Raw genomic sequence first — 18,826 nt, forward strand, 5'->3', positions numbered from 1 at the left:
AGAGTGTAGATACACCTAGTTATGTTTCTTAATGAGTTCCCCTAAATTTGTAGACAGGTCAAAATTCCAGGGAATACAGGTAATAACAGGTGAAGCAATATCTTTTAAGTAGAGAAAACAATATTTAGAAATTTTGTAGAAGCAGATAAATGGAGTTGGGTTGGATTACCTGAATTGCTAAATTAGCTCATTTTTTCCCCTAAAGAGCATAAGTCACTCTGAGCCATTATTGCCCTGTGTACTGAGATAAGGATTTTGAGACAAAATGACATCAAAGGAAGTCTAGAACTAAACCTGGAACCTGATGTTTAATGGAATCAAAGAACAGTTTTTACATATGTTACAAAATCCTCAAGGCTTAATCTCAGATGAATGTTTTTCAGTTTTAAACAGAGAGAGATGGGAAATACATAGTAGTCAAATGTTTGCTTATCTAGCCTTGATGGAATACTCAAATTATCAACACAAACCCCAGTTCTCCTTGAAACTTACCAGGGAGATTATTAAATATTTTAATGTTGAATCCTGATAGCTGGATAAATTAAGGAGGAAATAGAAAATAAATGTATGTATGTATGTATGTATGTATGTATGTATGTATGTATGTATGTATGTATGTATGTTAGTATGTATGCATACATGCATGCATATATTTTGCTGGTACTGTGGCTTAAACTCAGAGCCTTCTACTTTTTCTTAGCATTTTCAAGTAAAGATTGGATCTCTACCACTTAAGACATAACTTTCCTTCTGTCTTTTTACTGGTTTAACTTATTTCAGATCCTGTAATATAGTAATTTACACTCAACCACTTATGTTTTTTAAAAATCCTCCAATTCCTGGAGGCTGAGAAGTCTAAGTTGAAGGAATTTGAAGATTTTTAAGTCTGGTGAAGGCCCTGAGAAGGCTCATACACAACTTCATACAAGATCTTCATATGCTAGAAGAATAAGCCAGCTCTGGTGTACTTTCATTTTTACATAAGCAATGGATCCTGTTCATGATTGTGGATTCTTTTAATGTTATCATTTCTCAAAGGTCCCATCTTTTAGTATTATAATATAGAGAGTTACAAATTGAGTAGGTATTTCCACTCAGACTAAACAACGCTCATTGCTGGGTCACAGTTTCCAAATGGCACATGCTTCATATAAGAAAACATTTCTATCTCATGTGGAAATTTGTGTCACAGGGTTCTGAAATGATGGTTTTGATTAGCATCTACCATACATTCCAAAAAATATAGCTTTTCTCTAAATGTATAATCTGCTAAGCCTAAGTCACATATCTCTCTAGAGATCATTTTCAGTAATAACTCTGTTGATCTACATTAACTTAGAGTTTCTATTTTTTATATAACAAAAGAAATTAAAATATTAGAAAATTGTATTTGGACCAAAATGTTATTCTGGTAACTTATACCAAAGTATATAAATTTGGATTTAGTCCTTATTTCTGTTAGTTTTGCCCTTAAATTCAATATATCTTAGACAAGATATCACCTAGGGGGAAAAAAAAAAACTTACCATGTTGGGCTAATATTAACAAAAGAGTGAAATATGCTAATGATACTTTTGAAGCAGAGTTTCTAAGTATATGTGTCCTGATAATTTCACTCCAGAATATATTTTAGAGTGTCACTAAATAATTTAACCTTGCGTTAAATATGATGACTGTGTACATATATTGTCTATCATTGTGGAAAATTTCATGCTCAAAACTACTAATTTTCTGAAGTGTAATAGTTAAGTATAATTCTCAACTATAGTTCATCACTGAACTGTCTTTTATTTTGAGGGCAAATTGTTTAAAATTTCAGATAGATATGCTTATTATAGCTCTTCATTTTAAAGATAACAGACTAAATTCTATACCTAGAGTCCCAATATTAAGGTTTCAATGTTGTAGTATAACACATTTGTGTCTTTATTGCTCTGGGAATTGACTTTGTATTTGAGGGAGTAATTCTGTGCTTAGATTTAAAATACAAACCTAACTCATATAGTGAACATGAAATTAATGTTGAAAAAGTAATCTACATATCAATATGCCACTGGAAAAATATTATGTAATATATTTAAAATGTTTTCTTCTGTAGGGAAAATACTGAGACATGGGCAAAATTTGGTGTTTATATACTCTGAATGTCAATAGTTGTTTTCATCTTTCTAAAAGTTAAGTATCTATTGATGTTCTCCAAAAACTAGAATAAACGTAATGAACTAACCCCCTTGTATTATTTCACAATATTCTAGAATGTTAAGTTATGGTAAGATATTGCATTTCAGCACTTCTGAAAAATCTGTGCCTACCTTTCACAGTCCATTACAAACAGTAGACTTCTTAATATATTTTATGTCGACAATGTTGATGTGCTACTATTTACAATACAGTAAAAGTTAATGAAATGGAGCCAGATACAATTTTGTGGATGTAGAAATGTTCTGATCCATTAAAATAAATTGAAATTAACTACCAGTTCTAAAATGCCTCAGAATTACAATGTGGATCATACCTGTCAGTTTTGTTCCTTAAAGAAGACATGTTACATTATAATACAAAACTGTTCAAGTTAATGATCATTTTGTAAGTCTCCTCTATGTTCCACACACTTTTTTTTGAAATTTAAGTATGTTTAGTTTTATAAACCTCAAGAAATTTTGGAGCTACTGTATGTGAATATATTCTTGAATAACAAATAGGTATTAGTGGATTCCACAGACATTTTATATTTTATCCTTGTTTGACTTTTCACTCAATTTTAACAAAATATTTCCATCTCAAATATATCATAGGTTGTACAGAAGAATTAATAAATTAGGTTAGTAGATTTTCCTCCTTTACACAAGTAACTTTCCCATATTGATATTCAATTTTCATATCTGTATACTAGGATAACTGTCCTCTCATTCCATCATTGGTTTCTATTTTCCAATAGGAACCTAGAAGATATTTGGAAATAATTCTAGTATTCTTCACACTCTTCTGTGTTTACTCTAGAAGATATTAAGAATTAGATCTCAGAGGCTTAAGATTTCTACAAAAACAAACTTTCTCAGAAATTAAATTGTAAAATAATAATGAAAGGCTGTGAAAGAATGTAATTAGAACTGGCTACACAAGAAAAAAAATGAGATCAAGTGTCCATTTTATGGAATACTGACATGAGTTCCAGGTGTATGAAGAGGTGGGGAAAATCTATTCATAGTCAAACAGTCTTTATCAAACTATGATTTTACTAGTCCCTATTGAGTCTTAGTCACATAAAATATACAGTTATCTAGGAAATTGCCACTTCTGAGGGTTTGGATGACATTTGATGCCCAGAGAATGGTCACTTTTCATGGGGATAGTTAGGAGATAATCTCCATTGACTTCATCTAATGTTTTTTGTGGGACTTGTCATCTTGACAAGGCAGATTCAGTTTACATGAGGTGTTTTCTTCTGCATAGGGGTAAGACTCTGGATGGAAACATCTGCCTTTAAGCCTTTACCATGCTCTGAAAAGACTGTAGTATTTTTTATTGCAAAGCATATCTTCAGTGTTTTGTCATAATATTTGAAAATATTGCCTAGTCATAGTATTCCCATTATTTTGTGATATAATTATTAATTTGGAAAAATAGATTTTAGATCCATTTGCCCAAAACTGTATGTGTCATACTAATTATTATTAAACAATATTACATGTACAAATAGGCAAGCAAAATGCCTGTAGAAGAAAGCAATAAACCAAAATGTTTTAACTTATTGATGACACAGAGAATAACATCGTATTAAAACAACTCTGTGACATTACCATAATTACTGGAAAAAATTATAAAACCACATGTTTTTCATCCTAACATTTCATAAATCATCCTCCTATAGGTTGTAAATAAAGCTATTAGCTCAGTGGTTATTCTCTGAAGATTGGTAACCCTTGGTCATTTTCCCAACCACCCACACTTCCCTGTGATTCTTTAAAAAACAGAAAACATTATCTACCCACCTACTGACTAGGACATAAATTTTCCACTTTCTGTTACACATTAAACCACTTTCTGTCATCATCTAATTTTATCTTTTTCCTCAGCCTATATATTCTTCTTATATTTTTAATTTTTTGCCTTATTTGTTCCACTTTTTTTGCCAGTCCTAGTGCTTGAACTCAGGGCCTGAGCACTGTCCTTAGGTTTTCCTCAAGGCTAGTGGTCAGAGTAACACTTCTGGGTTTTTGTGTGTGTGGTATTGAAGAATCGAACCAAAGGCTTCATGCATGCTGGGCAAGCACTCTGCCATTAGGCCATGCTCTAGGCCCCATTGTTGTTGATTTTAATCTTTTCCTTTTCAGTTTTTATGTTCACTTACTTTAATTCATACTCATATTTTTTTAACTAAATCTTTTCCTGAAAGAATATCAAGGCATATTATCGGTGTTAGGGGCTCAGAGAAAAGGTTATTTAGCATCCAGTTCTCTTTCTGGAAGCTCCAGTGTTTCAGTCAGTCTAAATAATTTGATGCTGGAATGGTTGTCATTGCTTCTTTTTTATAAGAAAGAAATAGCTGGGCGTAAAGAAGAGAACTAGCTAGTGAAGGTGTCTGAATTTTACTTCCTGTGTACCCTTTTTCTGGGTTATAAGCTAGTTGGCTGACTCCTACAAAGGAAATTAAAAACATTTCTCTTTTCACATTTTATTTACACTCTGGGATAGATTGGTAGGGCATGAGATGATAAACAGAGGAAAAAGTGAAATTTTTCCAACCTTTTCACTCCATATCCAAGCACAGTGATTTACCAGTAGCTGAGTTTATCAATAGCTACTTTTTTGTTATGTGTTGTTTTTCTCACAGTTACAAATTACTTTAGTTTCTCATATGAGATTGAAGGAAGAAATAATGTGTCCCTTAGCTATATGTATTCTTCTAAAATAATTCCTTTTGTCCTGGCCGGTTAGCTCAGTTGGTTAGAGTGTGGTGCCGATAAAATAATTCCTTTATTAAATTCAATTAGTGCTTAGATATGTTTTTATTTTATTTTATTGTCAGAATAATGTATAGAGGGGTTATATTTACATTCTTCAGGCAATAGATATATTACTTCTCGAAACGTGACATTCCTTCTCATGATTTTGTGTCCATTTCCCTCCACCCCAAACCTACCAATAATCTTGTTTTCCCCCTTAATTCCCTATTTCAAATAAACAAATATACATACAATATGCAATCCCCATCAAAATCCCAAAGACGTTCTTTACTGAAATAGAAGATACATTCCAAATGTTCACATGGAACAAGAAAAGACCCAGAATAGCCAAAACAATTCTAGGCAAAAAGAGCAATGCAGGTGGTATTACAATACCAGACTTCAAACTCTACTATAGAGCCATAATAACAAAAAAAGTACTTGCAAAGCCTATATAATTATTTTTCAATAATATGTTGCACTGCTCAAAATAAATAAAACAGTATATTTAAAGGGCATTTGGACCCACAATGTAAATCTGAAGGAAATGAGAAACAAAACAGAGCAGCACAATTGAAATATATAAGGATTAGGCCAATTCTATATTCTTGATATAGATGATATATATACATATAGCATTTTCATATCAGATTAGCTCAGATTAGATTCCAGTTTCTGATGCCTTTTTGTTCCTGTATGTTTGATTTAGTTATTCAGAAATACAAAATTATAATGATTTTATCCAAAAATACATGTGTATATCTAGCTAGAAAATTGAATAAGCAAGACTTGTAATAGAGTATCTCAGGCTGTAAGAGAATGTTCAAGCTACAAGGGTATTCTGCATTGCCACCTTCTTTTGTTTGTCACATTATGACATAATGACTATGAGCCTCAGAAAGAGAAAACCCAACTTGATTAAAAGGGAGAAACTCAGAAGACACTATTTCTGTGATTTACTTTTTGTCAAAAACCAACTCTTTTCTTCCAAATATATATTTTATGAAATAAAATGTCTAGTACTTGAGTAGAATTCTGGAAACTGTGCAATAAATAATGTTGTTACAAAAAATAGACATCTAAGTACAGAATGCAACTTTGAAATCAGCTTTAAATATAGAATAAAGCACCTGTTAAACTGCAGCTTACATAACAGTTTTAGATGTTCTTTGCTTTTGTGTCTGCTAAATAACTTTAAATGGAAGATTTCTTAAATTTACTTTTCATATCTTTCTGTTAACCAAATACAGCCTCAAAAAAGGTAGTTGGTCATTGTTCTTTCTCTTAAAAAGTATAGCTACAACAATTATGAGAAAATATTCAGTTCAGCTAAATATTTTTTGGAGCCTATGAAATTGGCCATATTAGGTAGTAGTAGGCTGTGGTTTTTCACTAATGCAAATGTTAGGTTGGTGAGGTCAGCAGAGACATAGACTTAAGTTCAGGTACCACCACATTCATTTAGTATTCTCTTAAATCCCTCTTTTGTTATATTTTCTGAAGTTTTGAATCCTTATCAGTAAACACTAATATCCCCTAATAGAGATTTTGAGAAAAGGAAATGAAATTAGGCATACGAACTGGATATCCAGCTATGGAATTTGACAACCTCAAAATTGTTGCTGTTTTAGTCTGGAGTAATTTCTAGTGGGAACAAAATCTACTCTCCAACTGACCATAGACTCTGGCCTAGTTCTGAAGCACCCCCGTGCTTAATATTAATAGTTAGTCACAAGTTATTACTACTGCTGAAAAGTTAAAATAACTGTAGTAGTTTTTAAATGCAAACTGGAAGCTTCTTGCAATAACATCACTTTATTCACAGAAGTTAATTATATCTCCAGTGGGCTGAGATTTTTAGAAAGTTATTAATTTTTCTGTGGAGGATCTGTTTAATGATGTAATTGCTTTCACATTTGAAGTATAAGATGAATATTTTTAAGCCTTGGAAAATTCTTGGCAATTTTTATTGTATTTTGAAATTTTCCCACCCTATATTCTGAAATGAAAGAGTCACAATTATCACTTAACCTGATACTCATTTTAGCTGATTGTTTTCATCTTTTTGAATTGGGTTTATACAATGAGTTAGCCGCGGATGAGTTTGATTCATATAATTCATGTGATAATATATGCTTTTCATTCTTGTACTCATTTCCCCTTAGCATTATAATGATTAGTTCCATGTTTATAATATTGCAAAATGAGTAAGATGCACATTTGGAAGTTTTACATCAAGATTTAAGATATCAAAAATGCATCTTTGATTTGTTTTTATTTTTCATACGTTGTGTGCACTGTCTCAAGTGTTAGATGTATTTCTTGCTAGATTCTGTATTGTTGATGTAATCCATGAATTTCCATATCTAGAACCGTGAAGGTTTTCACTGTATTTGTTTTATCATTTCTCCTTGAATCCTGGCAAATTCCCTGATCACTTTTGGTCATGCTTAGTAAATCTAACAAGATGGTGTATTTAAGCATATACTTTAAGTTGCCAATAAACATTTAACCAGCATTTTTAATTAAGTCTTAAAGTTGCTAAAAATTAACTGTATTTTGAACTTTCATTACTGTATTCAGTGGCAACTAACTGAGAAATAAACCAAACATGGTTCCTCAGTCATTAAAATCTAATCAGGAAAAAAGGATGTAGCATTGGAATTTTAATATATCTGGTCATTGTTTTGTTCCTTAAATTTTCCAAAGTAAATCTGAATTGTAATACAGGGAGATATTAGAAAGCTTGTATAAATTATTTTTTCATTTTCTTGAATTTGATTGTATGACAATTTTCAGAATTGAGAATAATAAAGCATTATAAGGTTTGTTTTAATTCCCAACTTCTAAAGTTTATTTACCCAAAGATTCACTTGAAAAGGAATTCAACAATGGTGAACTAGTGATGCTCAACCCACTGTAATATGTTTAAATACATGCCAGGGCCTACCGGCAGCAAATTGGGGTTCCTGAAATAGGGGGCAGGGACTGGAAAAAATAGAAGAGAGACAAACACATCGGGTCCGGGAGGTCTGCAGCCCAGGCAAAAAAACTGCAGCCCCCGTTTATTCTCAACTCAAAGCTTATATCCCTTCTTGAGACCAGGGCACTCCCAGGTGTTACATCCAGATGGTTAATCAGGGAACTGTTGGGGGTTACATTCATATGGTAAATCTCAGATCAATTGAACAGGAGAAGGCCAAAAAACAATAAGACAATCAAGCAATTATCTGATGCAAATCAAAGTACAGTTTGATTCCACTCTTGCTCCCAACAAATACATTTCTTTTTTCTTTCTTTCTTTTGATATTATTTATTTATTCATTTATTTTGTCAATTGTGGGGCTTGAACTTTGGGCCTGAGCATTATTCATGAGCTCTTCAGTTCAAGACTATCAGTTTACCACACAGAGCCACAGTGCCACCTTCCAATGCCATCTCGAGTGGTTAATTTGAAATAAGAGTCTCACAGACTTTGGTGCTTGGGCTGGCTTTGAACCAAGATCTGCAGACCTCTTTTGAGTAGCTTACAGGAGTAAGCCACCAATGCCCTGCTAAATCCATTTAAAATATCATTTTAGTTTGCAACAATACAATTGCATAACTATTAAATCTTTAAAATAATAAATCTGTCACTTCTCTCCCAATAGCTTATTTTACAAGTTACAATGTACATACTATTTCCATGAAACGAAATGGTTCATAGTCATTTCATAAAACTGTTTTCAGATTAGAGATATATTTGTCATTGATATTTAATCATTTTTAATATGGAAAAAATATTGGTCAATGATTTTTTGATTTAGTGTGTGGGGTTAAGAACAACTAAAGGAGATTATATATATATATATATATATATATATATGTCTATATGTGCAAACATTGAATATTACTTGTTTCTGGTGAAGCAATTTTCCTGTGATGCTGAGCAGGATAACATTCATTATCTTCCCAGTGGTGTAACCAAGGTATATTTGAGAAAAGTGAACTTCACCCAATCTTGCATTGCCTTAACTGGTAATAAAGAACTTTGCTGGCCTGACAGGTTGTCACAGCAATTATTCACATGAAGCTCTGTAGCAGTTGTAAGTGTCAGCCCATGTGGTATTGAATATTTTAACTGGCAGTCTTCCAAGAGTGAACATTAATCTTACCATCTCCTATTACAGTCCCTAATCAAGATATTCCAGGGGTGATTGCACTAACATTGTTTGAAGACTACATCTACTGGACTGATGGGAAAACCAAGTCACTCAGCCGAGCCCATAAGACCTCGGGTGCAGACAGAATCTCACTGATTAACTCATGGCATGCCATCACAGATATCCAGGTGTATCATTCTTATAGACAACCAGATGGTAATTATTCTTTCCATGATTTCCATAAATGCCATCACCATCTTACAGTTGCATTCCACATTTGATTCTTTCAAAGTTATATGCAAATTTGCTTTAGAGAAAAAGGACCAGATTTCATTACATAGCATTATTTTTTAAATGAAGTTGTTCATATCAAAGTCTATTATTAAGAGTTGTAATTAGAAGCTCTATAATAATGGAGAATTATTTTCATCAAATAACTGGAAGCTGAAATGGCAGTATATATGTAGTTAGAGAAGTGAAGAATAAACTCATTAAATAATGTTTTACACAATAAATATAGGATCTTTAATTTTTCTTAAATGCTAGAAGTGAAGGGTTAAATTTTAGCTGCCCTAGGTTTCTAAAATTGATAAACTTAAAATATCTTTAAGGGTATGCTTTTGATGGGACTGTACCATATCTTATGTCATGAAAGTTTGAATCTTTAGTGAAAATACATGTCTGCTTTAGATATCAAAATTCTTTAATCTATTATCTTTAATCTATTAGCCAGAATCACTGTTCTCTTGTTTTATTTCATACTTATATTTTAAAGTAAATGAATATCTTTACCCAACATATTTCTGTTCTCTGCTTATTCTTCTGATGAGTAATTTTCTAATATGCTTATTTACATACAGACAATTTAAGTTTATTAATTGTGAAATTAATGTCACTTACTGGGTAGCATATTTACAAAATAAAGATCATAGTTATGATCTTGGGAAGTTTCTGGTTATAATAACTTATGAAGATACAAAGAAGGAAGCCTATCTCCAATCCTAAATTATGTTAACAGCCATTACTCTCCTGTCTTCTTCTTGTTTCTTTCTTATCTCTAGTTTCCAAACATCTGTGCATGATCAATAATGGTGGTTGCAGTCATTTATGCCTTCTAGCCCCAGGAAAAACTCACACCTGTGCATGTCCCACCAACTTCTACCTTGCAGCAGATAATAGGACCTGTCTGTCCAATTGCACAGCCAGTCAGGTGAGTAGAGATCTATAAGTCATGTCCCAAATGTTTTTTTTAAAGTATGAAGCATTCATTTTTTGCAGTTATGAAGGATGGACAAATGTTTGTGATGGAGGTCACCACAGCATAGGGAAAGCAATGTAATGTATAACCTTCCAATAAAAATTTTGACATTAGGGTATAAGTAAAGTACAGGACAGATGACAGATGAAGGAGTGACATTTATCAAGATTTATTGCATTTATGTAATACTTGGTTGAAAGGCAACTCTTTTTTGTCAATTATGGTGCTTGAACTCTGGACCTGGCTGCTGTTGGTGTTGAATCACAACACCAACACTCGTTTTCTGGTAGTTAATTTGTAGGCAGGGTCTCTTGGACTTTAGTGCTTGGGCTTTAAACCAAGCTCTTCAGCTCTCAGCCTCCTGAGAAGCTAGTTTTTCAAACATGAGCCACGGGCCCCTGGCTCAGTACTTCTTTTTTACTGTCACTGCTTCCATGTTTCTCCCACATCCTATCTGTTCCTCCAAACTTATTTCTTATTTTTCATATTATTAATTTTTCTTCCACTAGTAACCATCTAAAATCTATTTCAGCGTACTGTTCTATAAATCCTCAAAGAAGATATATTTATATATATACATATATGTGTGTGTGTTATGTATAATGTAACTATTTCAATGAAGACACAGCAGCTGGGCTCTAATGGTTCATGTCTATAAGCCTAGCTACTCAGAAGCCTGTGATCTCTGGATCAGATTTGAAGCTAGCCCGAGACAGAAGAGTCTACACTACTCATTTCCAGTTAACTAGTAAAATGTCAGAAGGGGAACTGTGAGTCCAGAGGTAGAAGGAAAACAACAACAACAACAACAACAAAACCTACAACAATTAAAAAAGAAAAATAAGTATGAACATCAAGAATTTGAGGCTCTGTGTTCTACACACACACACACACACACACACACACACACACACACACACACACACACACAGACACTGTAGATATCCAGAAAAAAAAAAAATCTTGCTTCATAGTATTAGTTAGATGGTCTCAATTTTGTTACTTTCAAATTTTGGACATCAGTCATATGACATTATAAAAGTACTTTGTTATATTGGAATAATTATCCTTTTATACTTTAGGTAACATAAGTAAATGAAATCATGACTATTTTTAATGACCTCTTTTATTCTTTAAGTTCTATGTTTAGAATTTGATGATTTTCCTCTTGCTAGGAATGTTATTGCAAGAGACTGAATTTCTCTACTGCCATCAGAAAGAACAACATCACCCCATTTGTAAGGAAATGGAAAAATTTAGAAAAAAATCATATTAAATGAAGTAAGCCAGACTCAAAGGGACATAGGCTCAATGGTTTCCCTCATTTGTCATAATTAGTATAAACCTTGGACTCGCCTAGCAGAGGTTTACAATAGGGCAAAATGTAGATACATAGGCCATATAGTATGACACTAAATGAAAGGACCTCCAGGATATAGAAACAACAGCCATATTATGTGTGATTGATGTTCTTAATGTACTGTTATCTCTCACCTCTTTTGTTGTCCTTTGGCTATCTCATATTGTTACAGTACTTCACTTGCTATCTGATATATTGTATGTACGTGCATTTGTTTATTCGAAATAGGATAGGGAAGGAGGAAACAAGATGAGGGGAGAGGGTGATGGGCAGGGGAATGGGGACAAAAACATGAGAAAGGGTAGCACAATGTTTGTGAAATAATGCACCTTTTATCTGGCAAATATAATGTAACCCTTCAATTAATTACAATAAAATATTAGCTCAGATTTTCTCTCAGGGTAAAACTATAATTATCACATATGAGAGATAATATAAAAGAAAGACCTTGGCCGGAGGTTAGACCTACTATAAGAGTGCTTGCCTATCATGCACCAAGACCTGGGTTCGATTCCTTGGTACCACATATATCGAAAAAGCCAGAAATGGTGCTGTGGTAGAGCTCTAGGCCTTGGTAAAAGCCCGAAGACAGTGCTCAGGCTTTGAGTTCCAGTCCGAGACTAACAAAAAATAAGAAAGACCTTATCCCAGAAGTCAGTATTTGAAATGATTAAAAGCTTACTGAAGCCAGAGCCTTAGTTAACCTCACCCTGATTCTACTGCAAACTCTTTGATCTCAAGGGTTTGTTTCCAAACTTCATGTTGTATTAATTTTCTCATATTTATAATGAGATACTTGTTTTAGCTTGTGTTCTGATACTGTATAGCAGAATAACACTGACAGAACTAATTTATTTCTAAACTGAAATGCGTTTCTTATAGTTTTGGAGGCTGTGAGGTTCAAGATCAAAAGGGCGTGGCAGGTAGTGTGAACTAGTGGTAGAGTGCTTGCCTAGCATGCAGGAACATTTGGGTTCCATTTCTTCATGCCACATACACAGAAAAAGCCGGAAGTAGTCCTGTGGCTCAAGTGATAGAGTGCTACCATTTAGAAAGCCCAAGAACAGTGCTCAGGCCCTGTGTTCAAGCCCCAGGACTGGCAAAAATACATATCTATATCACGAGGGCTGCATATGTGATGAGAACCAGGAGTGAGGGAGATAGACAGAGAAGGTATATCAAGAGAATGCACATGAGAGAATACAGAATGCAGGAGAAAGCAGGAAGTCAATTTTTTTCTTTCTTTTTTCTTTTTGTCTTTTTTGGAGTGTGAACTCAGGGCCTGGGTAATGTCTCTGAACTCTTTTTCTCATGACTCTATCATTTGAACAACACCACTACTTCTGATTTTCTGGAGGTTAATTAGAGATAAGAGTCTCAGGGACTTTACTGCTTGTGCTGTCTTCAAACCCAATGCTTTTGAGTAGCTGGAATTAAAGGCATGGGCCATTGTGGCCTGGCTTTAAGCCATTTTCTTAATAACACCAGTAATTCATACACAAAATGGAGCCCTTATAAGCTGTTCTAATCTTTTGAAAGTATTATCTTTATTAAGTGACAATTGAATTTCAGTGTAACTTTTGGAGGGCATCTTCAAACAATAGCAATACTATTTCAGGCCACTATTAATATTGAATTATTGATTGTTGTTTTTGCCCTTGTCACGCAAGGGCAACAGGAACATATTTAAAAAATTATCTATGCAATGACTTGGAGTTTGGCCTAGTGGTAGAGTGCTTGTCTAGAATGCACAAAGACTGGATTCAATTCCTTCCTACCATATACAAAGTAAAAACAAAGCCAGAAGTAGTACTGTGGCTCAAGTTGTAGAGCGACAGCCTTGAGAAAAACCCAAGGACAGTGCTCAGGCCCTGAGCCCAAGAACATGATAGGCAAAAAATAAAACTAATAAATAAATAAAGTTAAAAAATTATCTATGTAATCAATTAGTGTAGGCTTTCTTTTGATGTTTAACAGAAACTACAGGTCCATAAACTTTGTTCCTTTTACAGATTTGTTGTAATGTTTTCTCTGCTTCTTTCGTAAAATGTATTCTTTTGTAAAACAATTTCATTATTTTAAAGTATTTAATTATTCCTATTTAATTATTTCTGGTGGTTACCTTAATATATTCTGAAATAACTTTTTTGCTTTGTTCTGAAGCGGCTATGACTCCGTCTGTTAAGGCCAAACCTTAAGTCCATTGCAAACTTAGTGGCAATCACTCCAGTCTCAAACAAGAGTGAAACACCTAAGAAGAGAGTAACACCAAAGGATTATTTTCATTACAAATCAGATAAATACAAGCTGGTCATGGATGACTCACACCTATAATTGTAGTTGCTGAGGAGGCTGAGATCTGAAAACCTTGCTTTGAAGCCAGTCAGGGCAGATAAAGTCCATGAAACTCTTTAACTCAGAAAAAGATGATACTGTGCCTCAAGTGGTAGAGCTCTATGCTTCCATAGGCTCAGAAACAGTAGCCAGGCCAGTTTCTGAGTTCAAACCAGTCCCTGAGTTCAAGCCCCAGAACACACACCACACCCCCCCCCCACACACACGAGTTAGCCTTGCTAATAAAACAGAATAAGAAACTTCATTTTATTGCATTAGAAAATCTGTACACATTTGTATTCAATGCTCTAAAATCTAACCATTTAAATACAAATATCACGTAACCTGAAAGTATTATTCATATAATTTTCTAATTTGACATCGATGGTTTGCTATTTTTAATACACTTTTTTTTTGTTCTGGTTCTCTTCTATGTATTTTTATTTTATTTTTTTAATATTTTTATTGTATTTAATAAAAGGGTTACATGATATTTGCCAGATAGAAGGTGCATTAATTCACATACATTGATACCATTCCACATGTCTTGGTCTCCATTACCCTCCTCCCACCCCCTCTCTTGGTTTTCCCCCCTTCCCTGTCCAATTTCAAGTAACCAAATACAAATGTATCTAATATATCAGATAACAAAGTAAGATATTGTGACAATATGAGATAACAAAGGAACACAAAAGAGATGAGAGATAACATAGCACCTTAAGGACAGCAATCATTCATTATAATGGCTTTTGTTTCAATATCCTAGAGGTCCATTCAATTAGCTTCATACTATATGGCCTTATGTATCAAGTTTTTGCTCTATTGCAAATCTTTGCTATTAGAGCCCAAGGTTTCTACTGGTTATGATGAATGAGGGAAACCATTGAGCCTAAGTTCCTTTGCGTCTGGCTTACTTCGCTTAATATGATTTTTTCTAAGTCTTTCCATTTCCTAACAAATGGGGCGATGTCGTTTTTTCTGACAGCAGCATAGTCATGCATCTTAAAAATATAGCCATATCAAACAAATCAGAGAGATTTTGGACTAAATATCTTTGTTTTTTGGTAACTTCTTGAGAAATAAAATGGTATGATTTTATTTGATCAAAAATTTTAAAAAATCAGTGGGAAAAATTAACAACATTGTTGGTGGAATAAATCTTTTGGCTTAAGTAAACATTTGACCTCAGATTATTTTCTGGTTTTATGAGTGGAAAAGAACTATGATGCAGTTTCTAGAGAAAAAAGAAATTTATAGAAATAAACATTTCAGTATGTTAACAATGAAATGAATCACATAATCTATCCAGTTCAGAATCTTATCACTAATTATAACAGTCTAATTTTTTTTTGCCAGTCCAGGGCCTTGAACTCAGGTCCTGAGCATGGTCCTTGGGCTTTCGCAAGGGTAGAGCTTTACCATTTGAGCCACAGCACCGTTTTTTATGTAAATGTGGTACTTAAGAATTGAACACAGGTCTTCGGGAATGCTAGGCAAGCACTCTACCACAAGTCCAAACTCCTGACCCCCACATTCTAGGATTTTTAAAGAAAAGACCTGTTTCAATTTTGAAGCAATTTTTGCTTCATATTATAGATGGTCATTATTAATAATATATTCCCCAAATAGGAAATTATAAAAAATGCATTCATATTTCTACTGAAGTTTCTACTGAAATCATAATCTGAAAAACCAAAAAATCAACATTAAATTCAATTCTTGGAATGTTAATCACTATAAACATTGAGTTTAAAACATATTAAATGGAAAAAAATATAGTTTGCAATAGCAAACTTGTCATGTTTCAACTGTGCTCTACCATATGGGGAATTGGCATTTTATCCCTATATTCATATTAATCAGCATGCATTTAGTGTTTTTATAGCTTCATTTTGTGAGTGATAATTAGTTTACAATTTATTGGGTGAAATTACTAATTTTGGATAACATTTATCATGAATAAGATTCTTACTTAGAATGAATCATTATAAAGTGACAGGATTTAAGTTTATAAAAAATTAACCCCAGAAATGAAATATTAGATATTGTATTCTGAGTATAAATTGTCAATTAATATATGAAGTTAAGATGTTAAGATGTTTTTTTTCCTGACTTCTCTCAACTCAAAGTCCTTTCATGTTCTTATTAAAATTAAATGGGGAGGGAAATCATTCTGCCATGTATAATTCAACAAATGGCATACACTTAAATCAGATATATTTAGTGAATTTAAAATATATATTTTAGGTATTTTTCTAGGTGTAATTGGGAATACTTTGAAGATAGGATGGAGACCTGAAATCCTCTCACTAATGTGCTTTGATATACTGTAATGACTGGAAATATTTAATGTTCAGGGCAATTGCTTTCAAATTTAGCAACACACTTCCTGACAGTCACTATCCATAAAGGTAATTTTTTCCCTTCAGATAATTTATGAAAAACCGCAATAGACATGACTAAAGGCTAAGCAAATAGGAGAAAATCCATTAAACTGTCGGATCTCTCTTGAGATTCATAGAGCTCTGTTCTCTCCTATATTGCCATTGAAGAAATACTCATTCTCACATTTAATGTACTTTTTACTATATTTTGTTGTCAGGGTAACACATAGAGGGGTAATATCAGATAATAGTATATTAATTCTTGAACATTGATACCCCTTCTTATGTTTTTGTTTCACCTTCCCTCCCTCCACCCACTCCCATGTTGTTTTTCCCCTTCCCGTACTATTTCAAATAACCAATAAATGTATCCTGAATAAACCCCATATTCTCCACAGAGCTTTGGCAAAAGTTGAGTCTTTAAATTCTCTGTAATTTAAAGAAAGTAACAGGATTTTCTTTATTATTATTATTATTATTATTGTTGTTGTTGTTGTTGATCATGGGGCTCTAGGCATTGCCGCTGACCTCTTCAGCTCAAGGCTACCACCCTACTCCTTGAGCTACAGCGCCACTTTCGGTTTTCTAGTGATTAATTGGAGATAACAAGTCTCATGGATTTCAGTGCCCAGGCTGGCTTTGAACTGCAATGTTCAGATCTCAGCCTCCTGAGTAGCTAGGATTGCAGGTGTGAACCACTGTACCTAGCTAGTAACAGGATTTTTAATGCACAAATGCTTATATTGATAATGCAATTTTGTTGCAACTTTTCTGATGTGTACTATTTTAAGGTGACTCTTATTTCCATGGTAGTCACACCTTTAGGAATTATGCCATATGTATTTATTAATTAATATTAATATTATTTTTATAAATGTATCAAACCACAGCTTTCAATTCCAGATAAATATTTTGATACATGATTTTATTGAAACTTTTTATTAACGCTGAGCTTTTTAATCATATTTCAAATGCCATGTTCTACAAACAAGTATTCAATAAAAAAGTCTACATGCAATCACTGCCCATAAATTTAAAAATTAAATGAATTAAAAGAATTAAAATGAATCTGAGTCTACCTATGTCATCGATACATATTGATCTATATAATATATCAATATATGTGTATAGAATATATATCCCTTCATAGACTTATATTCCTTTATAGTTATATTTATATCTCCAAATTCATGTCAATGACCTTGAGTTTCTAAGTATTGAGTCATTGTTCTTGTACCATTTGGATCTAATACCCACATATCAAGGAGACCATGTCCCTTTTTTACTTTGGTCTCTTTGTATCTCACTCAACATGATTTGATCTAGTTCTATCTACTTCACAGTTAATGCCATTATTTTATTTTGTCTGTTGGCTATGGAGAATTCCATTTTATGTATGTACGACAGTTTTTGTATCCATTCAACTGTAGTGGGACATCTGGGTTGTTTCCATCACCTGGCTATTGTGAATAGTTCAGAGATGAACATAGCTGAGCAGGTGTCTTATCATATCCTGGGTTATGTTCAGGATAGATGCCCAGGAGTGGTATGGTGGGATTGTAGGGATTGTCTACTTTCAGTTGTTTAAGAAACCTCAAAACTGCCTTCCAAAGTGGTTGAACTAGTTTACATTCCCACTATCAGTGCAATAGGGTTCCTCTTTCCTTACTTCCCCACCTGCATTTGTTGTCTGAATTCAGAATGTTGTCCATTCTGATTGGGGTAAGATGGTATCTCGGGATTGTTTTTATTTGCATTTTTATGACCATGAATGATGAGCATTTTCTTATATTTTAATGAACAAACTCTTAGATTGCTAATGCAAATTTTTGCAACTTTTCTTTTGTGTAGATGGTAAGATCAATATCATCTCCCTCAGAGGCACACATTTAGAAATCATGCCATAAATGTTTATTAATTAATATTAATATTATGTTTACAAAATTATCAAACTATAGCTTTCAATTCCAGATGAATATTGTGATACATGATTTTTAATCAATTCCTACTGAAGTAAAAAATAAACAAATTTGATACCAGTATAACTAGATTAAAGTTTATTTTCTATTTTTTTCATGTCTTGTTCAGCACCTAGGTACTGTCTCTGAGCCTCTTTGTGCTGAGGGCTAGTGCTCTACCACTTAAGCCACAATACCACTTCCATATTTTTATGAGTAGTTTACTGGAGAAAAAAAATCTCACAGATTTTCCTGCCTGGATTGGCTTGGAACTGCAATCCTCAAATCTCAGCCTCCTGAATAGTTTGAATTACAATCCTGAGCCACCAGCACCCAGTTTAATTTCAATAATTTCAGTTAAGACTTTTAGAAGTAATTACTATAGATGTATGCAAAAAGTGTCATTTTCTTTAGTTAGTTTATCATAGTGATAAGAAATATTTT

General features: G+C 33.3%; 1 protein-coding gene across 1 annotated transcript in view; it reads left to right on the plus strand.

Moving 5' to 3' along the window:
• Lrp1b (LDL receptor related protein 1B) overlaps window positions 1–18,826 on the plus strand; it is a 1,652,823-nt gene that overhangs the window by 1,429,913 nt on the left and 204,084 nt on the right. Inside the window, exons 61-62 of the mRNA XM_090342868.1 lie at window positions 9,116–9,304; window positions 10,150–10,298. Of these exons, the coding sequence (XP_090198994.1) occupies window positions 9,116–9,304; window positions 10,150–10,298 (338 nt within the window). The remainder of the gene's footprint in view (window positions 1–9,115; window positions 9,305–10,149; window positions 10,299–18,826) is intronic.

Source organism: Megascapheus bottae, chromosome 12, assembly GCF_031878675.1.
Source record: "Megascapheus bottae isolate mThoBot1 chromosome 12, mThoBot2.hap1, whole genome shotgun sequence".
Taxonomy (NCBI): Eukaryota; Metazoa; Chordata; class Mammalia; order Rodentia; family Geomyidae; genus Megascapheus; species Megascapheus bottae.